The 26,373-nt window shown below is 39.5% G+C and overlaps 1 protein-coding gene across 3 annotated transcripts in view; it reads right to left on the bottom strand.

The window, feature by feature from the left end:
* Window positions 1–11,348: 11,348 nt before the first annotated feature.
* PLA2R1 (phospholipase A2 receptor 1) overlaps window positions 11,349–26,373 on the bottom strand; it is an 83,541-nt gene continuing 68,516 nt past the window's right edge. For 2 of the 3 annotated variants that reach the window (XM_050969172.1, XM_050969173.1), the window contains exons 26-30: window positions 25,358–25,498; window positions 23,853–23,966; window positions 22,944–23,120; window positions 20,851–20,880; window positions 18,706–20,722 (exon numbers count right to left, since the gene is read on the bottom strand). In XM_050969172.1, coding sequence (XP_050825129.1) covers window positions 20,505–20,722; window positions 20,851–20,880; window positions 22,944–23,120; window positions 23,853–23,966; window positions 25,358–25,498 — 680 coding nt within the window. In that variant the 3' untranslated portion in view covers window positions 18,706–20,504. Of the gene's footprint in view, window positions 11,427–15,136; window positions 15,219–18,705; window positions 20,723–20,850; window positions 20,881–22,943; window positions 23,121–23,852; window positions 23,967–25,357; window positions 25,499–26,373 lie in introns of those variants that run through there. The other variant, XR_007776470.1, reaches the window with a different exon arrangement.

Raw genomic sequence — 26,373 nt, 5'->3', positions numbered from 1 at the left:
TGAAACAACTGCAGCTAAGAACATGAGCATATGGGATAAGTGAGTCACAGATACGAAAAAATAAGACTTGAAGGGGAAAAAAAATCCCAAAGCCTTCCCAAAAAGGCATGTGAAATAAAATATAATCTGTTTATGAAGAGATATACTGTGTATATGGTGATCCAGAGATATCTATATAGGCAGGGCCCCAGCTAGGAAACAAATTCCCTCACTCAAAATTTGCAGAAAAAAATATTGGGGGAATCTATTATAATTAAATTTAGAAGACAAAACTATTCAAGGGGGGTAAGTCAGATTTCCATCACGGTGGAAGGTGCAACACTGAATCTATTTTGTTAGCCAATACCATATATTTTAGAAGGTTTATGCTAAGCTATATAACTATGAACCAAACTTGTAGTATACCTTATTAGGTATGCTAAGCTTTACAGTAGAATTGTATTAGCCAGAAAAAAATTTATAACCTCAATTTCTTGTACATGCAGGAACTGTCAGAAATGAGATGTGTGTTTTGTTAAGGTTTGCCAACTCATAATTATTGTGTTGGGCAGAAATATCAGGAATATTTGGGCAAGATAAGATGCCAGGATAATTGGTGCTTGCCCTAGAAATATTTGGGGTAGGTGTCTCTCTGTACCCTGAAAAACAGGTGGTACAAACTAGAGAAGAAACAGAAGAAAGGTCTGTGATAATTAGGGTATTTTCTGTTTGATGTAAGTGGATAAGATATAAACACAGATCAAAATGAGTTCACATTTTTGGAACAGATTCGAGCTGCAGAGCCATTTCCCAGGGACTGGTATGTATTTGCTTCTCTGTTTGTGCTGATCTGTTTTTGACTAATAAATACCAACTGAGCTGAGCTATTTGACATATCATTGATCAGTAATCTAAATCAACCTCATTTACAATGTTACATATTTCTAACATATCCAGTCACTTTAAAATCTGGACACCTATCTGAGAATGTAGGTAGGCTGAATATAATGCTGTCAGGTGTAACTGTCAGAAAGGAGGGATACAAACAAAACTGTATAAGGGAGCAAAAATTATGTTCTTCCTGGAACTCAGCAATGAGCCCTGAGTCAGGAAGCAGGTGTTTCCAGAGATGATTTAAAAAAAAAATGTTTCAAACAGGGGGAAGAGGGTTCTCTGTAAGTTGCCTCAAAATTAAGACTGCTCTTTTAGAACAAAATATACATTTTCTGGAACACTAGAGCTGTAAATAAACAGTTAACCCAGAGTGAGGGAGAGCACAGTTCTCAATGGAAATTCTGATACACAAGTAGGAGATTAAAACTAAAATTAAAAATATATTCAGACATTATGTGATGTCTCTCCCTTCATACAATATCATAACAACAATCACTAGCACAGACACCTGTACCCATGAGTGTGAGTTCTTTAACTGTTTTCCTCCAACTTTATAACGGTCTGTCTCCAGTCTGGGTGAGGAGGGGGAACATAGTTTTAAGTTTGTAGCAAGTGCAATGTGGTGCATATTTACTGCACTTACACTAACAATGATGTATATTAAGTAAGTTAAAATCTGCTGAAATCTAAACTGTGCAAAGAATCATGTTTGGCTCCCCTAAAATACAATTCCAGCTGGTGGTCTCTTTTCATATAGCTGTCTACAGACATCACACCAGGGACAAAATCATTGGTATCACAGGCCTTGCTCCTTCATGTCTCAAGGTAAAAGAACATTTTAGGAGTACTAAAGATGAATGTTTGTACAGTTTATTATGTCTCAGCAATGACTTTTTTTTTATACTTAATATGTTGAAATCTTGATATAACGCAATAGACATGCTGCCTGCAGATTTCAGTTGCCAGCTAAAACACATTTTCTGTCTTCCCCCCCCACACACACCCAGACTGGGGACAGACAGTTATAGAGTCAGGAAAAAAAATAGTTAAAGAACTCACACCTGTTGTTGCTCGGGTAAACTGCTTTGTTGCTCAGTGTATAAACATGGGAACAAGCATTTTGATGATGAAAGTTGCTAAAAGACGCACTTGTTATTATAACATACAAAAGCACAATGTATATTAATTTATATACCCAAGTTTTATGCCCTTTGATGTTTGTATATTGTAAAAGTTTCAAAAACAATTTAAAATGAATAATGACTATTTATGAAGTGCAAGCTCATTTCTATTCTGAAGGTAAAGATTGTGTGGGCAAGGACAGTAATTAAGCCACCAAGAAAAAGCCAGGATGCCAATTTGGATAGAAGGAATGATCACCAGGAGAGATATGTAGAAAGCTATTATAGCTGATAATACAAAAAAGGAAGTACAGAATCTTGTTTTGTTTTCATGGAATATAAACACAAAATTTAAATAAAAAAATAGGAGACACAGGGAAGGTGGGGTGCCCTGGGTAAGACAGAGGTGGAAATTGAAAGCAGATGGAGGAATGCAACCACAAGGAAGACTAAAAACTAGGAAAAACAGAAGGGAAGCACATATTTAAAACTGATATTTGCTTCTGACAGAAGAGGCCCAGATGAGGTCAGCACTCCAAACAGTGAATGGTAGGCATGAGCACTGAAATGGAGCCACTGGAAAGAGGGGCAAATTATCTTGTTTGGTGACTCTATAATGAGGAACATAATGGGCCCATTATTCATTTACACTACAGACATTTTATACAACTCTGGCATTACAATGGGTGGAAAATACCCACCTTTATGGCACCTTTAAACTGCCAGAGCAGTGTAAAAGGGCCTTAGTAGAAATGAAAATCAAACCTGGAACCTGTAGCCAAACAAAGAAAAGATGCTGGCTCCTGAGAGCCATGACAAAAATATCACAGTAAGGGTTCCAGATTTCTGTAAAATGTTGGGCAACTCTTACTGATCATAATTCATATGGGGACACCTGGCACATGTAAAAGAAGTTTTTAGGTAACAGAGAATGACCTCAGAGGTCTGGAAAAGCATCTGAGCATCTTTCCCCCCCTGTTGACAAGCACAAGTGAAGAAGGAAGACTGATAATGGAAGCCTCCAGCTCACTCAACAGTGATGGGGAGAGGATTTTGGATTTCTGAAGCTCTGGAATTACATCTGCCATGAGACAAGATTTTATGCAATTAAGGACATGGGAGTGCCAATCTTCTGGATTCAAAATGGACAGGGCTAGTTAGGTGAGCTTTGAACTAGGTTTCTGGAGGAGGAGAGTTTTTGGTTAACTCACATGATCTGGCATGTGCCTCCGGCAAAAAAAGACTGACAATGGAGTTGTTCTGAAACAAAATGCAGAGTATGAGCATACTAATGTGTCTATATACATACAAGGAGTATTGAGAAACAAACAAGAACAACCAGAAACACTTCTAAATTTTAGAGATTTTGATCTAATGGGCAAACTGTAATTAAAACCTGCTAGGATAATTCTCATAACTGGAATGTAGATATAGATGGGTGTAATCTGCATGGCAGAGGTGTGAGAAGAAAGGGTATTATAGGTCAAAAGTGCTTACACTGCAGTAAGCTATGAGTTTGGAATAAAGACTCAGATGGTAAAATTTTTGATGAAAGTAACAAGAACTGAAAAACAAAAACCAAATAACAGCGAGCATCTCCTCTGGACCAGAGGAACTGTTCAGAATCAAGCAATCTGACAATAAATGCAGACTTATTAGTTATAATTGGATAATAGCTGGTTTCCATGTAATGGCTATCTCCAAAGGTGGAGCCCTTAGTTTAGTTTGTCTTTTGCTGAAGTTATGAGCAAAGAGAGGTTCTGTCTACTGCCTGTAAAATGTTAGGGAGTTGTCCAGATCTTCAATCTGTCAGAAATCATCCATAACTGTATTTTATAAAGCATCTGCCATTCTCACTAAAAATGCAAAATGAAAGTGGAGTTCTGAAGCACAACTTGGGGGGATTCTTTAGAAGCATGGTTGGATTATCAAATTTAATACAAATGAATTTCTTTTTATGGCTGTTTGGCTGTGTGTATTTTTTGGCATTGTTGGGACATGTACATTCTGCAAAATGATAAATTTGGATGCATTTGAAATATTCATGCAAAATTAAATGCATTCCTCGAAAATAGCATTTCCAACTTTTGTTACAAACATGAAAATGATCCTTTTTCTGATTTTGTTTCTAATAAAAAAGAATCTCTGCTGAGTGAAAACATATTTGCAATGAAAACATGCAGAGATTCATATTTTATCACTTACCTGAAATACTAAAAGTCATTTTATTGTTATTTCACATATAGAGAAGTTTGGTCTGAGTAACACTGCAAACATTTTTACACAAAACTTTCCAAAACATGATTAAGTTTGCACTTGTCTGGCTTGGAGTCAATACTGTTTTTTATTATTGCAGAAATTAGTATGATAAATAAGGGTACAAAAATGTGATAATAGCAACTTTCATCTTAACTATGACTGAATGCCAAATGAATGTCTTTGGAGGAATTCATGGGTTTGGCTGACCCGCCCCTGTTGGTGACCATATAACCAGTTTTGGTGGCATTCAGGGGTAAGTGAGACACAGCCAGCAGCTGGTTAGAAGTTAAAAGAGATGACACCAAAGATCTTTAATCTCTAAATATGATCTTCTTCTAGATTCTTATTCAATTTGTTGGCTTATTTTGTAACCAAACATTGTATGCGTAAGAATTATTTGTAAATGTTAAAGAGTATTTAGAGTTTTTTAATAAAAAAGGAAAATAGGTTTGTTGTTGTTTAGACTTCCCATTCCAGGAGCAACAGCACAGTCTTTGAAGGCATTACGAAATCATTGTGTTGCATAACTTCAGCAAAGTAACTGAGAGGTAAAAGATCTAATTTTTCAACTAGATTTTTTACAGATTTCTGATATTTCTTTTACAATTTTTACAGAATTCCTTAGGACAAACTTCAGGGCTTTTGTTTTACATAGTATCTGGCTCAGACTGCTGATTCTTATTTACATTGGCATAAGTGAGGGGAGAATAAGGTGAATCGTCACTGTTCTGAAGAATGTTAAAAAAAGGAAAGGGGTAATATCACTAAAATAGGTTCTGATCAAGCTCCTTTGACATGGGTGTCCATTTTCTGCTTATACGGATCAGGCTCATAATGAGGTAGTTCACTGAGGGCTAATGTTCAGCATGGTGCAGTGAAGCTTTTTTTAATGGCATAAAATAAATGTCTTAGTTAGCTAGTTTCTTGTAGGCTTTATAGAAAAGGGTCTTAACGAGGGGATTTAAATGTAGAGAAGGTAGTAGCCTTGTAGGCCAGCTCAGTAGCATGTTCCATTCATAGAAATTTTTGATCTTGAACATATTTTTCTTTCTCCCTTTGAAGCTGGGGGATTTTCTGGCAAGTATTTCTCTGCATTCTTGTACTGCAACAGATGCATGACATGGTAGAAAGTTGGCGCATCGGTTGAGGAAGTCTCTTGTTGTCTCTGACTGATTCCAGCATATAGAGTTCGTAAAATCATATGATATGTGGGAAGCTAGGAAGGTTTCTTCACTTCCACCAGAATGTCTGCAAAAACTTGCACAGTGAACTGTTGACAGCCAGTTGTGAATCCTTGCAATTTCTACATAATTGCTGATTTTAGTTGTTCTCATTGTGAAGAGTTGCCATATTACTTTGCAGATAAAATTGCTGAGATTCAGACTGAGATATCTGCTGCTGCAGAAACAAAACCACATAAGACAGGGGTTCTCAAACTGGGGGTTGGGACCTCTCAGGGGGTCACAAGATTATTATATGGGGGGGGTCGCGGGCTGTCAATCTCCACCCCAAACCTTGCTTTGCCTTCAGCATTTATAATGGTGTTAAATAGATTTTAAACGTGTTTTTAATGTATGCGGAGGGTCGCACTCAGAGACTTACTATGTGAAAGGGGTCACCAGTAAAAAAAGTTTGAGAGCCACTGACGTAGGACAAACATTATGTCTTTCTCTGTGTCACAGTCAATATTAGTTGCTGAGGTCATAGAGGTGCTGAGGCAGCTTCATTCCACAACTTGCACATTGGAGCCTGGCTTTCCTAGATGGTGAAGGCCAGAGGGAAGTACAGGCTCCACTGCTGGTTGAGATTGCTAGTGTTTCCCTATCAGAGAGGGGCAGCATTCTTGCCTCCCTTAAAGAAGCTACTGTGAGACCCATGGTCAAGAAACCAACTCTTGATGTTGACAAATCTGGCTAACTTCCCAGTGAGATGGCTGTGACAAGGTAATGGTGGCTGTATCTTCATGCCTCAGATTTCCAGTCAGTCTCATTATAGGCTTGGATGGGATTAAAACTGCACTTTCTGAGTTAATTGCTGACCTCCTCCTAGCACTGGATGACGATTAAAGTGCCCATGCTGACTCTTTCAGACCTGTCAGCAGCCTTTGACACCATTGAGCACAAGACATTGTTGAGTTGTTTGTGAACACTAGTATATGTGGCTGGAGCTGCTCAAGAAGGTTCCATTCTTATCTTTCTGAGAATACTTTTCCACTACCTCAAGGGATCTCTCTAGTGGCCAGAGGTTGATATTGTCAGCTTTTTTGTTCAGTATGAATAGGAGGCCACTCGGAGGGTTAGTGAGGAGACAAGGGCTGCAGAGCATTCTGTAATGCTGATGACTTCCCACTCTACATCTCTGCCATGTCTGATCCAGCAGGAGTAACCGGTGCCTAAATTAACTTCACCTACAGGCCTAGCATTGGTCTGTTTACTCACCAGATGGAGACCACATAAACACCAGAGTAACAATTCCCTTCAAGGTCATGGCTTCTCTCTCCTGGTAGATGAACCTGAAACAAGAGTCCCTTTCACCACACCCTTGATGCTGAGTATCTTGGACCTCCTCAAATGGAATTTAGAGATCATTTGCTGCTCCCTGCAGGAGCTCTTGATATTGCCTGGGGTCATCAGGCGGAGATGGGGAAGATGGAACAATTGCCTCATCTGGAGAGGAAGATGAAACATCTGTGGTACCTGTGGATCAAATTTGATTTTCTCTCCCTCATGCTCCAACAGAGCTGATTGATGTAATGTAGGAGAGGGTCAGTGGGATTCATGAAAGGATCAGAGGTGTCTAGCATAGGGATTCCATGGACCCCAACAGGGCCAATATGAAGAGTTGACTGGTTGAGGGACCCCTTGGCATAGGGTACCATTGGTTCCTTGAATAGTTGTATCTGGGTGAATGACAGATCCCAGATCTCCTTGAGTCTCTGTCTTAACTCACCTTCTACTTGGGGATGATGATTCATCTGGATTTTCATCAGAAAAGAAAACGGGCTCCCGTTCAACCTGTAGAGTGGTAAAGTACTGATGGGTGAAAACTCTTGCCTACACACAGGAGAGAAGAGCATCCCTGTCTCCTGAAGGCTGATTCCTCTTCCGGTGTCAGAATGTCTCTCATAAAGGTTGGACCTGAAAGAAGAAGAGATTGAGGGTAGGGAAGGATGTTGTTCTCCAAAGACATGTAGGTTTTGGTTTGCCCTGTAGTATATGATGTTCTGGTAGTTGGGCCTGATGGATCCAGTGGGTCCATGGTCATGGTGGATAGTGAGTTGGGGATGGGTTGCTACTGACAGTCTAACTGGGAACTCTTAAGGTATGTATACAGTGGAATAAAACACCAATGGCTGGCCTGTGTCAGTTGACTTTGGCTCACAGGGCTTGAGCTATAGATCTATCAAATGGCAGTGTAGATATTTGGGCTTGGATTGGAGCCCAGGCTCTGGGACCCTTTCCCCTTGTGGAACCCCAGATCCTGGGCTCCAGCCTGATCTTGAATGTCTACACTGCAATTGTATAGCTCTGCAGCCTGAGCCCTATGAGCCCGAGTCAGCTGACACAAGCCAGCCGTAGGTGTTTTCTTGCAGTGTAGATATACTCTTTGATGGTGTTGGTGGGTGCTGATCAGTAAGCTTATGAACCGGAGCCATTGTCAGAACCAGCAGATCCTTTCTCCTTTGTGCTTTACCCTCGTGTTTGGAGGTTTTATATAGGTCTAAGCCCTTAGGACCTGTGCATGAGGATACATATCACTTTAGACGCAGGCCTCGCAGGGTCACTCTCCTTGTGCTTGTGAGAGTGTCCCTTACTCTCATGAGAAGCCCTAGTTGATGACTCTTTGGGCTTAGCAGCTCTCGCTTCCGCTCCTGAGCTCATCCTCAAAGGGCACTGCTCGTCGGTTGAAGCTGATATACATGAGCGTCTCCCTGACCAGAATCTAACTGAGGTCTTATGGACTTCTCCATAAAGTGCTTTCCAGTCATATTGACCTTTAGTGCCTTGAAGTTTCCTGGGGGCAAGGAGCGGGAGAAGCTTCACTTAGCAGAGAGATGAGCTTCTCCCAGACCAGGGGTGGCTCCAGGCCCCAGCATGCCAAGCGCGTGCTTGGGGCAGCATGCCGCGGGGGGCGCTCTGCCGGTCGCCGGGAAGGCGGCAGGTGGCTCCGGCTCGGCGACTGGCAGAGCGCCCCCGCGGCATGCCCCCCTGCTTGGGGCGGCGAAATGTCTAGAGCCGCCAATGCTGGTGTTCATCACTCAAGGAGAAGGAGCAGAGGCAGGAGATATAGTTCTTAAATCCCAGGACTCTGAGATTAGTTTCTCCCAAAACTCTAACAATACTAAAAACTAGGCATAATATCTTAAAAGGTTCCGAAGAAGAAACACGGAGAAATCTGTGAACACACATGATTCTGACTAAGGCTATGGTGGCCATAAGAAGGAACTGGAGAGGCGTTGGTCCACACTGCCCGAGTAATACCCTAGGTTTGGAACACAAAGGTGGCAACTGCGCAGACCAATGAACATTAGTTGCTAGAAATCTATCACAGGCATACGGTGCACATGCATATCACATGTGGAATACACATAGGGATCAGGGCTTGACTACACATACACTAGCCCTGTCTACAAAGCCCAGTAATTGTAATCTGTGTACATTAAATCTGTAACTGATGTGCACAATTCAAGAGCATCAGTCATGATACATTTACTCTGCAATGGCGACATTTCACTCTATACATTCCACACTTCATGTTCATGTGCATTTTACAGTGCTATCCAGCGTGTGCACATCGAATACTTGGTTTTTAACATTTATACAGCTCTTAAAATAGAAAGTGCTAAAAATGTGTCAGAATTATCTTTACCACATACTAACCCTAACCCACCTTAACTCAGGCACAAACATTGACAATACTTTTAATCTTAACCTTAAAACAAACACAAGCATTACCAGTAACCCAAGCTGTAAGTGAAACCCTAACTCCAATCATAACTACAAACCAAGCACTTATCTTTAACCTTTACGCCTAAATACTTTTATGGTCAGGCACTCTGTAAGACAAGGCATGACAGAACACTGTAAGGTGAGAACAAGCTAGAGTGAAGCCAAGAGTCTTGCTTGGCTTCAAAAACCAAAGCGTGAGCAGAGACTCAGTCATCTGACAAAACATGCCTAAACCCAAACATTGGACACAAAAGAGAAGCACAGAGGAAACACAAATTTAGTGTCTGACATTGATTTAAATAGAAGAGATGTCTTACTCTAGTTTCTTTTTATACATTATGCCACAGTTTCAGAAGACTCTTATTAACACATATTCAAGCATTAACAAGTTTTTGGTTGGCAGTACTCTGCCACTTTTTTTACCCACAACATCAGTGAAAAGAACAGTTGTTTTGTGCATCTTTTTTATGCTGAAATTGGTAGTCGTTCATTACAGTGGTGTTAGCATAGATTGGTTTTAGAATTAACACTATTCCAAATTTGGTTTTAAAATAAAACTTAGAAAACGCAGTTCTGCATTCAAATTTTCCAGATAATGGTCTTCTCCCATATCCTGAGAAGCACTATAATGATGAAGTATAAAATAGGATACTTCAAACTGTTGCTGAAGGGGGTCAGGAAGGATTTCCCCACTGTTAACAGATAAATAACTCTTTTGACTCACATAGCACTTTTCAGCCATTGATCCCAGAATGCTTCATATTGGTGGAAACAATGAGGCGTCCTTGTGGCACCTTAGAGACTAACAAATTTATTTGGGCATAAGCTTTCGTGGGCTAAAACCCACTTCATGAGATGCATGGAGTGGAAAATACAGTAGGGAGGTATAAACACACAGCATATGAAAAGATGGGAGTTGTTTTACCAAGTGGTGGGGTCAGTGCTAATGAGCCAATTCAATTAAGGTGGAAGTGGGCTATTCTCAACAGTTGACAAGGGGCGGAAATCACTTTTGTAGTGGTAATGAGGCCAATGTAATCAAGGTGGTCCATTTCAAACAGTTGACAAGAAGGTGTGAGTATCAGCAGGGGGAAATTAGTTTTTGTAGTGACCCATCCACTCCCAGTCTTTATTCAGGCTTAATTTGATGGTGTCCAGTTTGCAAATTAATTCCAGTTCTGCAGTTTCTCGTTGTAGTCTGTTTCTGAAGTTTTTTTGTTGAAGAATTGCCACTTTTAAGTCTGTTATTGAGTGTCCAGGGAAACTGAAGTGTTCTCCGGCTTTTTGAATGTTATAATTCTTGATGTCAGATTTGTGTCCATTTATTCTTTTGCGTAGACTGTCTGGTTTGGCCAATGTACATGGCAGAGGGGCATTGCTGGCACATGATCTCATACCAATGTGATATATACCACTCTGAAACCTGTCACACTGGTGGGTAAATATCCTTATCCTGATTTTACAGATGGAGTGACTAAGACAGAGAAAGTGATTGAGTTAGCTAAGGTCACATGAGTCAACACCAAAGTTGGGAGGAGAACTCAGGTGTGGCATCTCATTAATGCCAGCCTTGTGCTCAATTCACTAATACTGCACCTGTCCACAAATAGCACAACATTAAATTACATAACTGTCTACTTTTTTCTTTTGCTAATCTTCCTCTGAACCACAAATGATTGGCTGGCTATTGGCCTTGTGGACTGTCTGGTGGGTCAATCTGGAATCTTTTGCTATTAAGACAATGTTTGCTTTATCAAAGGTACAATAGTAAATACAAACAATTATTGGATATCCATCCTATTTTTTTTTTTTTTACAAGTGAAGGCCTAAAACAAACTGGATGGTTTGGGCCCACAATCCAACTAATGTCATAGCTGTGACATTTTGTGGCACCTTCACCTTCTTGAAAGAGGAGTTGGGTCCTTTGTTTATGCATAGCCCTTCCCCCAGTGTTGAGACTTCCCCACTACTACAGATATGTGAGATCATATTTGGAGATTCACATTCTTGATCCATCTGGGGCTCATTTAAACTTAATCAATCGCTGTCAACAATATTATGAATATTCACTGTACCTTATCTGTTGCCATTTAACTCATCAGCCCAGGGAGGGATGGAAGACAATTTCATTATTCTTGAACTGGCTCAGATGGTAATTGCTTTTGTGCATCATCTCCGTAGCTCTCAGTATTTGCTACACATAAGCACTAGCAGACAACTAGGACTAAAGAAAGAGAGAAGGACAAGGTGGGAAGAGATTAAAAGAACCTGAAAGTAAATTTTCTACATTATGGTAGTTTAGCAATACAGTATTAGCAGAACTTGTAATGTCACTTAAAATATTAAAACAAAAATCAAAAATATGCACGCCACCAGTATTAATTTCATGGCCAACCAATTCAGCTGAAAATCACTAGGTACTAAATAATAGGAGTACAAAAAATCGAGTCAGTATCTCAGGCGATCTGTTTGTTTAAAACAATAATACATTCAGTTAAATCAGTGCTGGCACTTGGCTTGATAACAGCAGATGTCTCTGTTTTGCAACTGTATCAAATAGCAAAATAATTCTAGCATGTTAAACAAATGATACAAATCATTTATTCATTCCTAAATTTAATTTCTTTGCCTTTCTTTTTTTTAAGCTACCAGTAGGTATTATTTAATGCATTTATACTCTCTTTTCTCTAACCATGGCATATATTTTAATTATAGCGAGCCAAACGCTGACTTGAATGAGCCAGACTTTGGTTCAATACACCCTCTGAAAAACCTCCTTTCCCTCTCCTGCCCCCCCAATATACCAGCAATTGGGAAAAAGTATCTGTATACTACACAACACTATCTATTTGCTAGGGATGCAAGGGAAGAATGAGGACTTTTAAGTGGCGTGGGATGGGAATATGCTGCTGTGGTGTCTACTATCCACTGACCAGTCTGTTCTTTTTATTGCTTGATACAGCCGAATAGTTGTGATTGTAAATGTAGATGGAATTTTTCAAAGGCACAAAGAGCAGATAGGTGCCCAAATCCCATTTGTGCCCTTGAAAAAAATCTCGCCCTTCATTATTGTCAGAGTGCCTACAATCCGTGAATAGGCATTCTTCTCTATATATTTTATATCAGAATAAACATATAACTTCAACTCTTCCCATAGAGCCCTTCATTAAGATTGGGCCTTATTTCAGCCTTCAGGTTGCTGACCAGAGTGGAAAAAAAAATCATGGAGAAAATGAGGCTGACTGAATTTTTCTCCATATTCAGTCTGGGAACTTACTAGTACCTCATATAATAAAATACACCTCATTTTTCTCTTTCATTCCTGGTAAATATGTAAGACACATGTAAGTGTTACTTTTCAAAAGAGATCTGAATTACTTTTGATGCTTTCCTGGGATGTTTTTTATACACACTTCAAATGCAATCTGTTCCATAGAGGGTTAACGAACAATTAACAAACTTGATCCTCCAGCTGTTTTTGGAGTCTAAATGCCATCCTCCTCCTCCTGAATTCAATCAAGAGCCACCAGAAATAAAAATATTAAACAAACCACAGTGTGCTGCAGGACTCTCTTACGATGTTTTGGTCTGTGCTCAGCAAGTTTTGTTAGTTTCCATTTAAGCTTTTTTTCATTCCACATGTGGTAGTTTTATGTGAAACAATAGGACCTTTGCTTTAAAAAGCACTAATGTTACTAACAATATGTAACACTTTACAGCATCAACATGCTTACAAACATATACTCATTAATTAATCATCGCCTCTCCCAAAGTGGTTAAATGTTAATACACCTATGAAGTAGTTTTAGCTCTCTGTGGTTGCAGTTCTTCCCCCTTTGAGTTCACTATTATTATTATTCCCATTTTACAGTTTGGGTAATTGAGGCAGCAGGATTAAGTGAGTTTTCTTAAGAGGAAATCAGTGCCAGAGCGGGGATGAAAAAGCAGAATTCTGTCTTTTAGTGTGGTACCTATCAGCTAGTACTTTTAGTTCTGTGATTGTCTCAAGTTGAATGTTGCTTTAGCTGGGTGGTATAGATGCCTAGGCCCAAACAAAGCCCTCTCGGACCTCATCTCAGCATCCTTAATGAAGGGAAGTGCTATTATTCTCCATAGTGGGCCTGGTGAGCCCCAGGTTATAGGACCAAGGAGAATTTCTCTCTCAGATGTGGAGAGAATGTGGATCCCTATAGACTGCACTTCAGCAAGGGGCCTTCAAAGTGCGGGCAGCCACCACATGTAGGAGATTGGCAGGGGAACTGGTCACCATTTTTCCAGGAGCGCAAATAATCTGCTTAGGTTCACCCTGGATAGTGAGCTCAGGCACGATCTGTGATTTGGTTCATCTAAATGTCTTGGATAGAAACATTGGGAGGGCATCTGAGCCAGAATTATTTTTCTTGTGGTGATATCCAAAGCAACAAACAACATCTCTTTAAAGAAAAACATCTTTTGCTTTAGTGCTTCAGAGGAGTCTGGTGTTTTGGGGTAGGGCCTATCCACTCCCTTCCATGGATTTGTTGCATCATGTACAATACAGATATTTTCAAGTTATTAAAATGATGACATGACTATCAAGTGTCCAATTGCAAGTTTGTTTATGGCTTCTCTGTAAAAAATATAATGAAAAATAGACATTCCTTCTTCTTGACTCACTATCTCACCTTCCATGAGGCTTCTGTGTTGATCCCTAGTCTTCCTTAGCAATTTGCATTTCTCTTATATCTTGTGAATGTTCTGTTTATTGTTCGTTTGCCTGTTTTTTGGCAGCTGTGGTGGGGATTGTGAAGGTTTTGTTGTCTATATACTTCCTTCCTGGCTTTCATTCTGGCCCCTTTCATGGTACATTGGAGATGTTTCCTGAATACCATTTTGGAGGACTTAGGGTCTTGGAATACCAAGTTTGTGTTTGTAGAATACTTGTGGGGAATGATGGCTGGTGGGAAGAGAGCAGGATGGGAATAGTGCTTCATCAATAGAGAAAATATGTTGTGATTTCTTACACAGGATCAACTGCAAGGGACATCCAGTGGGGTTTCTAGTTTGTTTCCCTGCAACGTTGCTGGAGTGATTTGATCATTCCGATACCATGGGTATTCAATGTAATTGCATATTTCTACTGAGGGTAATTCTACAATTTATTTTGGCAGCTTGTCCTGCTGTCTGACTGTTCCTATGGTAATAAAGATTTCCCTTCTGCTTTTTCAGTCAATTACTTCTTGTTTTGGTCTTCTTGACTAATAAGTATAATTGATCCCTGTTATCTTTATAACACTGCTTTAGATAGTGATCTTAATTTTTCTTGGTTTTTGCTTTTAGCATTCTTGGCATTGTGCTGCCCAGGAACAGGTAGCTGAACACCTCATAAGGCCAACAGAAACCTATCTGACTTCACAGTATATTTTTTTATACTAGAAAAGGATGAAGCAACTTTGTTACTGACCATAGCAAGAAGAGTGATGAGTTGCGAAGCTCATGTCTTAATATTAAGAGTTAAAATCCATATTATTAACTAAATGTATTTATGGGACTAGATTTTGGCTGCTTATGTGTGGACACATGGGTCAGGGTAGAGGGCACGTGAAATAGTTTCTCCCCTTTCCTATATGCTCCTTTAGCCAGAATCTTGGTGCTCGCATTCAATAATTGCAGAAGGTAGGTGACTGTAGATACTAAACACCTCAAAGAGGGCAAGGGGCTCATCTCCATTCCTGGCTGGAGGCCAGCGGTGGAGAGTGCTCAGTGGACTCAGGAGTTAATGCCCATGTAGGTATTCTATTTGTCTCTATTTGTCACAGGCAGAGTTTCCAGAAGCCACTGCTGATTTGTTGCACCTTCATCCCCCTTTTTAAAGCCACAGTGTAATCCCTCCCCCTATGTAAACTCAAACGTTGCAAATACATTTGCATTTAAAGTAATTTCATCTGTTCTTACCATGAAATCACTTGGAAAGTGTTATCAGTCCACAGCCTGGCCCATTTGTCCTATGTGGCAGCAGCCATGTTAGATTCTTGCCCTTGAGGAAAGAACCCTTCCGGTCACATTGAATTTTAGGTACTCAGGAAGTACATCAATGGGATCGAGTAAATAACTAGTTATAGATAGGTACGTTCATTGGTGACAGTGGGAGATCTCTCAAAGGATTGTAGTGTAGTGTACTGCCAGTGGAACTATTAACGACAGTAAAGGTTGTATGCTTGAGCCCATACCTAATTAAGCCTCAGAATTATTTATTTATTGTATAGATACATTCAGAGCTATTTGTAAAGTTTACATACTCTATCCAGTTGGCAGCAACTGAAGTTAGGGTTTCTGCATAAGTGGCTGATCAAGCCTTAAAGCATTAAGCTTTTTGACGCAATGTTGAAACAAATGTTAATGAAGCCTTTATGCCTGAAGCTACTGAATAACTGGACTCCACCTTTCCTTCAGTTTACAAATCATTATCTTTGTGCTGGCTTGCTCCCTACGGATCTGCAGCCAGAGGGGGTTTTCCACGTGTATATCTCCTACTTTCTGCCTGGAAGGGGTAAGGGAATCCCTTATCTTGCCCCATGAATGGGGGGGGGAGGAAGAGGGGAGAAGGAATGTTGGGGGCTATGGAAAAGGGCTATGTCTTTCTTTTACTATGTTGCTGGTATCTGCCAGATGGCAGAATGAGAGGCACTCTACTGGGCCAACTTCCAGTGGAGCCTTTCCAAGTTGCTGCCTCAGAGCTGGGATCTGAAGAAACATGCTCAGGAGACAGTTTTGAAAGGGTAATTTTTAATAGTCATTTCAAAATCCCCACCACATATGATTTGGAGGGTAGTGGAGGGGATTTTCTCAGCTGCTCCTGAAGAAAATCCGTATAAAAAGGAAACCAATTACATGAGTGAATTTTTTTGACTCAAAGATGACTGCTATGTGTTGATACAATATAGTTCATTTTAGGCACAGCTGTCAGACTCCATTAGTTGTCCTAATCATTGTGGAGGAGCTTAAAGTGTCATTGCCTGAATGGCTGGACACCACTATTTGTGTGCTGGCCTGCCTTGCAGACACTAGTTTTGTTAATTAGGCCTGATTTTCCTCTCCTTTAAAATGCTGTATGTCACTGAAGTTAAAGGACTTATACTAGTGCAAATATAAGAATCAGGCCTAAAATTTTACAGGCTTAGGCATTCCAGTGTAACCTCAACTCAAAAATGGCTGCTATCTGTTGATACAATATAGGTGCTATGTTGGTAGCAATGTCACACACAAAAGGAGAAGCCAGGGCTCCATTTCATTTCTGTCCCTCTTTACCCACTAAGAAAGGTTGGGAGAGTATTAGGCATGCAGCCGCCATTCTTTTTCCAAAGAAAGAAGATCCAGGACATTCCTACATGATTGTATCAGGAGTAGGTGACGGGGCTGAAGAGAGAGCTTATTCCTCTGTGCAACCATCCATGAGCAGGGCACAATCTAACCATCATGAATTTGAAGATTTGTCGTATTTACAATTTAATTTCTGTTCCAATGGGAGCTGTTTAGAAGACAGTTTATTTTATTTGTTAAAATTGGAGACTTATTCAGTAGGTTGAAAGGTTGCATTTTTTTTTAAAGAGCTTGTCAAAATTAGCAGCTGCCTAACAAAAAATAACATGCTTTATTAACCCAAATACAAAGTAGTAGTAAAGGAGGGACTTTTGTTTCTATCTACTTGGGCCTTCTTGGAAATGTATATATGTTAGAATGGATATTACAGAAATAAGACATGATCACTTGTATGCAATCCAGTCTGATGGAATGCTTACTTTTCCTTAATCATTACCACTAGTTACTCCATTACAGAAGCATCAGAAAGTTACAGAAGAGTTAAGACACAGGAAAAAAATCCAAGAATATCAAAAGTGAGTCTCTAATTTAAAGTGAGGTAATACTCTAGAGTATCTTTTAATTCCCTTCCTCTTTTTAATTAAGTATTTAGGATCTGAATCTAGGCTGACATCAATTTCTGCTTAAAGTCAGTGGAAACTGAGGGTGTTCAGCATATTCAAGGCTCAGCTCCTTATGAATAAGCTCTGAGGAAGGATAAAATCTGCTTTCACTAGTGAAACAGAACTGAAACAAATAGTAGATGATAAAAATTGCTTTTGCATTTTTCATTTCATACATAAAGCCTTGATAAAGAAGATACTGTGCTGAGAGTCAACAAGTAAAAGAAAGAGGAATGTGTACATATCTTAAAACAAATGTCATTATAATAAATAGAGCTTGTTGGAACACTTTTGACAAAACAAAACCTGCTGTTTCATCAAAGCTAAAACATTTCACAGAGGTGTAAAGATTTGGATGTAGTTTTTGACAGCAAAATTTTTGAGGTCAAAGGTGGATGTTCCAATCAATACCAGAGAAAGGGGAATCTAAAATTTGACCTTTTCAATCCCAAATGGACATTCTGACACAATTTTGCTTCTCAATATTTTCAAATGATTTTGTTTTCATTCCAGTTTGGAACAAAAACAAATTCTGAAACCTTGGAAGTTGTCGCAAAATGAAATTGTCATCCTCCCACTGATTCTAATTATAAATTAAATTGATATATGTGCAAACATCATCCTAAGGGTTCAATCTTGCACCCATTAAAATCAGTGGCAACACTTGCATTAACTTCAAAAGGAGTAAGAGCTGACCCTGTACAATTCCTTATAAGTAGTACCCTATCTGTTTAACTTCTAAGACCAGTTAACTTTAAATGAGTTGGCTGCTCTTATGTATACCACTGCCATCTACTGGCTAGAGTAAGACCTGCCTATGTGTTTGTAATCATGGTTAGATTATGATTTCAGATTTAAAATGAGATTACTCCTGGTTTATAGTGATGTAAAGGAGATCAGAATCAGGCCATAAGTTTCATGGGGCTGGCCTATCAAGTTAGTTATACTGCCCCCCATACTACTAACAGCTAACGGAGGTTTCACTGTGGCTCAGGAAGAGACCTATGTTTTTGTACCAGAAGGTTGAGAGTCTTGTTGCTGAATGTGCAGAGTGTAGCCGGACAATCATTATGTCAGTATGTGACTGTGTGGGTGTGTTGTGGATTTTATTAACATGGATTTATAAGACTGTCATGGACAGGAAGGAAAAAAATTCAGCTAAGGGCTAAATTCAGCCCTGGTTTGTGCTGGCAGAGCTTTAGAGGTGGAAAATCCAACCGTGTGAGGCTGGGGGAAGAGGGAACTAGCACCAGAGTGAAAAGCAGCCACAGCTTCCCCTCTGGCTGACGTCCCATTGACATACAGCACATGTCAAGAACGAGATGTGGCCCGGGTGGTTAGAGATGCACGGATGCTGTGCATTGGAGGCCCCAAAGGAATTAAGTCTGCCTTCAGTCAGTGGAAAGTCTAAAAACAACATGGTAGAAGAAAATCCCCTGCTCTCTTTCCCTCCAAGGGGATGGGCTGGCAGAGCAAAGTGCAATGTACACCTCCCTGCACCAGCTCTGGTGAATCCACACAAGCACAAGGAATGAATTTGCGGCTGGTGAAATAGGTGTGATTTAATTGGCTCAAACACAATTTTGTTGGAAAAAACTACAGAAGAGCATTTTGTGCACTATTTTAACTTTCCAACTGGAATAACAGTGAAACAAATTGTCAATATCGGTATGAATCAGAATGAAAATGGGTTCATCAAATTTTCAGATTAGGAATAATACAAAATGCCTGTGATCCAAGAAAAGCAAGTTAAAGGAAGAACAGAAAACACAATCAACGCTTATAGTCCTGGGCTAGTGCTAATTGTAATTATGAGAATTAGATGGTGTCACAGTAATTCCTTATGTAAGAGATAAGCAAAGGAAGTTTTTATCATAGCTTGATAAAACTGATCATAATCAGTTTCTTCATACAGACACCAACTAAAAACATAGGATCAACGCAAGGTGCTTAGTTTGTTGCAGAAACCCCCTACCTCACCCCCACCAAGTATGTTATCTCAAAGTTTAATCTTTAACAGGTAACTTGGAGTAACTCCTGTTATTGTACTAACAATGTGAAGAAGTCAAAGTCTGTACACCATGCCAAGTTTTAAGTATTTCAATTTAACAATAAGATAGGAATGGTGGACTGAACTGGTCAATTCTGACACTCCAAATTCCCTCCCCACCCATAATTTTATATTTGCAAAACAAACAAATTAAACCAAATTAAAAAAAACTAACCCCAGCCCAACCAACCAAAAAAACCCTAAACAAAACAGGCAAGCAAAGCCACCAAGAATGGCTCTACTTCTCCACATGCTGGAAATCTACATGGGGTAATCCTATGTCTGAAAAATGATACTAATGTCATTCTCTTTGCACAAAACTGGGTATTGAGCAAAAGATTCTTGTAGTAATTTGATTATGTTTTAAGTTTCCTGAAATCAGGGCAAAAATTTAATGTTAATTATGGCCAGATTTTGCCTCTTGTGTAAAATAAAATGCAACAAACAACAAAATACACAGAAGGAACAAAGCTAAGTGAAAAATCTCTGCTGCCTTCAGGCCTCAGGGTTTCTGTTGAATTGTCCCATGTAGTATGAGAGGATTTGCAGGTCCTGAGATCTGTGGGCCTATCCTGAGGATCTTCAGGCAAATGGAGAATTCTAGGTTCTCTCACAAGGGAAAGACTCACTGATTCTCCTAGTGCTGGTCACTTAAACTGTATTGAATCAAAATCAAATTAGAACAAGTTTCCATCCCAGGGCTTGCTCTGTACCACCGAAGTCAATGGGAGATTTACTATTGACTTCAGTGGGAGCAGGATTGTCTACTTGAATCTGTGCGAACAGAAGAGGCAAACATCCTGGTTTTTGCATCATCACAGAGAGTGATAATCCTTGAACAATCCATCCCCTAGCAGAGCTTCAAAGAAAATCTGTTCTTAATCAGCAAACCTATTTTCCACAGGGGTTTCCAGGAATGGAATGCAAACCTACCCAAGTTAATGCTGATGGGCTGATGCTGCGAATACCATGTGTTTCCTGGTTCTAACCCCTCTCTGCCCATTTGTGCTCCCTAAAAATCTGCAGATGACTTATTGCAGAGAATTCACACAGAGAAGCTACCATGGGAGCAGAGGGAGGGGACATACAGCTGCTACTTAGGTTTCACTCCCCTTCTTTTTGACAGATACTTGCTCCTTTGAATGGCTTTTCCACTCTTCATTTTGTCCATTGCAAAAGACTGAGGTGTGATTTGGTCCTAGGTAGTAACTAGTTCATAAAATGAACTATTCTGTAGAGTTTCTTTGTATTATATGTATTAAATGCAATTATTTTAGTCCTTCTTGCACCACTAATTTTCACTAGTTCTCTCAAGTTCAGAAATGAGGATGCTTTCTTCCGCAGCTAGATCTTCAGAGTTCATTTGTGAATAATCTGAATTTCTGAACCATCGAACTCTGTTGAAAAGATGGTTGTTCTGTTTGTACAGGCACCACAGAAATGTAGAAATAGTAGCCACCATCACAAGGGTCACCGTTACAGCTAGAGCTACGATACCACTGTTTGATGCTAAAAAGGAAGAAGAAGAAAAGTTCTATAACAATGAAAGAAAGTAATATCATAAAAATAGATGCAGAAAACATTTTAGTTTCAGTATTTCTGATAAAAATATAAATGTATCACATAGCAGAAATTACCTTTTACAGTTTGCGCTGTTGCAAAGATATCTGAAACAGAATTTAGAGTTAGCATGAAAATTATTCAGACAACTTATAAAAGTTAACATACATGCTTTATTGTAAAGTTGCTACTTGTGGGGGGAGGGGCATACTTTAAACAATAATGGGCCATCCCTGATTTAACTTTATTGATGTCAATGGGAGTTACAACAGACTCTGATAAATATGGCCTGATGCATCATTTGAAATTCTCTCACTTACCAAAGTGCATGTGAGATAAGCGTGGTCTGAACATGAAGGAGCTAAAGTTCAGGAATGCTCAGTTATGGTTTGATCTGCTTCTGCAGAAGTCACCTGATTTTTGCCACGGGTTTCAATGGAGGCAATGGGCCTCTACTGGGTGAGAGTTGTCAAGCTCTAATACTTTGAAGTCTTTTCTATTCGTACAGTGGTCTTTTGGTTAAGGAATCAGCCTGGGAATAAGAAGATCTGAATTCTATTCCTGATTCTCCCACAGATTTCCTGGGTGACTGTGGCCAAGTCCTTCTCTATAGGGGGGAAATAACATTTACATACCTCTAGGGAAATTGTGAGGCTAATTTCATTAATATTTGTGAGGCACATACTATACTACTGAGTGACATAGAAAAGTCTATGCATAAATACTTGGATACAACTTTCAGTCATCCACTGGATCTATATAAGAATTGTAGCAGCGTGGAAATCAAAGATCTATTTTTTCTATCTGCCACCTGTCTTATGAGCCAGTTGTTTCATGAGGAGAAAACTTAGAAGATTCTACTGCTTTTCCCAAAATATATTTGGTACAATTTAACGTTGGGGACTCTTTTTTTTTTTTTTTTTGGCACAAGAGAACCTTGCAAAATTATCACAGAACTTTACCATGCCTTGGTGATTATGAAAATGGTAGTGATATTTAGTCAAAAAAAAAAAAGAAAGAAAAAAAAAAAGAAATTCTCACCGGGGACAAGTAGGGGAGCATCGTTACACAGGCCTGGTTTAAGACTAACTAGCAGGGCTTATGCTGATTTTAGTGTTTTTAGGTGGGCCTGCAAAATAATTTTTTTAATCCACAAAATGTAATGATTCCTGTCCCCTGTGACTATAGAGTAGCACTATATGTCAGGCAGACTTGGTACTTCGAGGAGGGTCAGTCAGCTAATTCTTTAGGATGCTCTATATTTCATTTCATGTATAAAAGGAGAGTGAGAATCTCTTATTGTACAAATCGTGACTATTGTCTGTGAAGTTTCCGACACTCTATAGTGTTTCAAAGAACAATTATATGACTAAGCTAAGAGTTTGGGGGGTACTGGAGGCTTTTGTGCACACTCTGGTGAACATTAGCACTTATATAGTAGCACTTTATGCCACTTCTTTAGTAGATTGTTAAGTAAGTAAGTAATTATTAAATATCCCCATTTTACAGGGGGGAAGACAGGTTAAGTGACTTGATTATGGCCACAATCAGGGAGCTGGCTTCTGTTCAGTCCACTATCCTAGGCTGTTTTTCACATTATTTAGCAAGCTGCCCTTGTGGCTGGAGGCCACATAGTCTGCTCAGCAGAGGAGCCGACTCAGCAGCCTGGAAAGCAGCTACAGCAGCTCTAGCACCATCAGTAGCAGTGCCCATTGTCCCGCAACTATAAACTGGTCTGCATCCCCATCACAATAAGGTGACCACAACTAAGGATTTTATGGGTCCTACAGGCCAATTCTGAATGGCATTAGGGAGGACCAGAAATAAAGAATCATCTTTAGGAAAAAAACATCAGTGATAAAATTGCAAACTTTGAAGTTAGTTCACTTCTTCAAAGCTATATCCATGAATAAAAAGGGGGAAAAAATCTATAAAAAATGAAATATAGACTACAAAAATCAAGTGAGGCATGTGACTACAGGCTTAATGGATGCAAAGTCCAGTTGTGAAGAGGATTGCAGACATATGGAAAACTGAAGGTGCAACGGCATTAAAGGCCCTTAACTGAACACCATTTCAGAGGAAGGCTAAAGTAAGGAAAAGGGGAAACCAGGGGCATATAAAACAATGTTATACGGAGATGGTTACTTTCTTTCACATAAACACATACCTGTATCCATTTTACATACAAATCCCTTTTTCTCGCTGCAGGGAGATAATTGCCATACTCCATCTGTGGTCCTCAAAGCAACACAAAAATTCCCTTTGAGATGATCTAAGTCAGGTTCCCTGATGCCCCAGTTTGAATAATTTAAGGGAGAACCATCAATCCATGTTAATGTGTCATCTAAGGGCAAAAATATTTAAGCACTGTGAGGTCTGTGTAATTTGTCTTTAAATACTTGCTGAACAGGAAAGAATGAGAGGACAACTAAATAGGGGGATTCTGAAGAGCCCACTCCCCAAAAATATGGGCAAAATTATCTTCTCTGATATGCACTGCTGGAGCTTCTTTTGTTCCCTCCATCTCCAATTCAGGAAAGCATTCCTATTCAGGAAACCACTTGCGTGTCTCCTGAATATGGATGGATGTTAGCACGTTCTTGTGTGTTTTCCTAGATCAGAGCCTCAGAGAGGTAGCCTACCTGCCAGGAGCAGACTGCATATGGTCCCATTGAGAAACCTGTCTCTCACAGCAAAAACAGTGTCATCCATTATGAGCAGTTAAGGTGTGGGCAATGAAACTGGGTGTCTCTCTGCACTGTGAAGTAGAGTTGCTGGGGATGTGAAACAGAAGGGAATCTGCTCTGCAGTGATCACCCATCCTGCCCCGGCAAGGAATAAGGGTATTATCCTTCCTGTGAGCCAGCCATTATAGTGGGTCACAAGCCAGAATGTTCCAACCAAACAGGCTACAAACAGGCTCTAACCGCTACAGAGATAGAACTTTGTATTTCCAGTGCATCCTAAACTGACAAAGACAGCTGATATAAACAAGTTGAGTGTTCTGGTATGTGGTTGTCAACATTAAAATAAGAAATGTAACTGTACCATCATATTAATGTATTCCATTACTTACTGTCCACAACAAACTTGTTCAACCAAATCCTTTGGACAGAACCACCATAATGGTGCAATTCTTCCAGAACAAAAGCATTTTCATCTTCCTCTTTAATAGTTAAAAGATTAGATCCTGTAGATGAAACATATATACCAAGTTTCTTCATTGTTGATCATGTTCAGAACATAATTAAACTCTATTCATCTAGCCTTCCACAGTGGGAAATCATCTCCTCCCGCTGTAATTGCAATTCACTCTTCACAAGATAACTACATGCAACCCCATGCTCAGGATGTCCCTAAACCTCCGACTGTCAGAAGCTGGGACTGGACTACAGGGTATGGATCACTCAATAATTGCCCTGTTCTGTTCATTCCCTCTGAAGCATCTGGCATTGGTCATTGTTGGAAGACAGGATACCGGACTAGATGGATCATTGGTCTGACCCAGTATGGCCCTTCTTACTGTATATACACTCGTTCATAAGCCGAATATTTTTGGTAAAAAAGTGACGCATCAGAGAGCAGGGATTGGCTTATAAATGGGTCCACACCAAAATGTGATGATTTTAAGGAATGGAATAATTGAACTGAATATCTAATACACTTTCATTTTGTTTACCTGGAACGTCTGCAGGCATGGAGCCCCTCAGCTCCCTGCGGCTGCGGTTTGCTGTTCTCAGCCAATGGGAGCTGTGGGAATTGGCGCGCTGGCAATGGCAAGCCGTGGACACTGGGAGCTGAGGGGCTCCGTGCCTGTGAACGCTCCAGGTAAACAAAACATCCAGGCCCACTAGCGGCTTACCCTAACAGGCCGAGAGCCAAAGTTTGCCAACCCCTGAAATATAGGGTCGGCTCATGAAAGGGTCATACACTTTTTGCTATTTTCATCTAACCATCTTGGGGAGTTGGCTTATAAACAAACGGACTAATGAATGAGTATATACAGTAATTTTCAGTGGAGCCTTAGGAAGTTAGTTTTCCAACACTCAAAGCAATTCAGTAGGAGCTGGGCACCTAACTCTCTTAGGCACCTTTGAAAATTCCAGCCTGTCTCTTTAAACAAAATATTTTTGTTTCATTCTCACACACCACATGGAAGTTACATTTCCCACTCATGGGCTTTTGCTACAGAAGAAATAACACCTGTTGCATGGTGTCAAAACTTAATATTGCGCTTCAAAAGTTCAATATTATACATAGTTATCTTAGAGATTTTAAATTATGGTTAAACTATATAACTTCTAAATTTACAATGCAGCTATAAATCTGAAACTGTCAGACTGTTGTGAAACTGTGATCACAGGATATTTACAGTAATCTGAAGAGACAATCAATGAATTTTATACAAATGCAAAGAAAACTTATATCTTGATGTATTTTAGAACATTTGTTAGTTGTTTTAGTTAGTTACAATATCATCTTCTCTCCCATATAAAACAGGCCACTATTTAAATAATTTATTTAAAATGTTCAGAAGAATACATGACATTTATTGCTGTAAGATAACTAATAACAGATTACCTTGCTTTTTGCAAAATTCATACGCTGTATCAAAACTTGTACTCTCAAAAACTGTGGAAAACCTGTAGCAATTGCTTCTAAATTTTATCCAGGTGACATTTTTTTCTGAGCATAAGCCTTTGTATTCAATTAGTTTCTTTTCTGTGATAGAAATAACATTGTAGGTTTAATGGAGTAACACAATATATTAATAAACATCCCACAAATCATTTTAGAATAATACTAGCAATAATTTTACACTTGAGAAGCATACATGTAAACTGGTAATCTTTTTACTGTATTATGGCATGGAAAATCTTTATTTATTGTAAAAATTATAAAGAAAAATGGAAACTTGACTCACTGACAGTTAAGATCTATTTTTTCTTTTTTTTTGCAGGAATAAGCTAAATTGAAGTAAACTATTCCTAAACCCAAATACGATACAATTAAGGGATACAGCCACATAATAAATACAATCATTGTGACTGATCCTGCTGCCCTTCCTCACCCTAGATGCCGTCTGGTGAGAAATTAGCTCAATATATATATTTTTAAATGGACACGCTACACCCATTGAAGCCAATAGGAGTCAATGGCAGTGGGATTGGGCCCTTGGATAGGGTAATGTGGTCCTGTGTTGAAAAAACATTTAAAGGACACTGCTTAGTACTGCAGAAGACTCAGCAGAGACAGTAACTTTAATTAAATTAAAAACGGTTAGTTACTTTTGATGCATCATTGTGACTGATCCTGCTGCCCTTCCTCACCCTAGATGCCGTCTGGTGAGAAATTAGCTCAATATATATATTTTTAAATGGACACGCTACACCCATTGAAGCCAATAGGAGTCAATGGCAGTGGGATTGGGCCCTTGGATAGGGTAATGTGGTCCTGTGTTGAAAAAACATTTAAAGGACACTGCTTAGTACTGCAAAAGACTCAGCAGAGACAGTAACTTTAATTAAATTAAAAACGGTTAGTTACTTTTGATGCATCATTTTAAGTAGATCACCAGTGTTGTTAAATATGTCCTT

Source organism: Gopherus flavomarginatus, chromosome 10 (genome assembly GCF_025201925.1).
Source record: "Gopherus flavomarginatus isolate rGopFla2 chromosome 10, rGopFla2.mat.asm, whole genome shotgun sequence".
NCBI classification, from domain to species: domain Eukaryota; kingdom Metazoa; phylum Chordata; order Testudines; family Testudinidae; genus Gopherus; species Gopherus flavomarginatus.
This window is presented reverse-complemented; position numbering and strand designations above follow the sequence as displayed.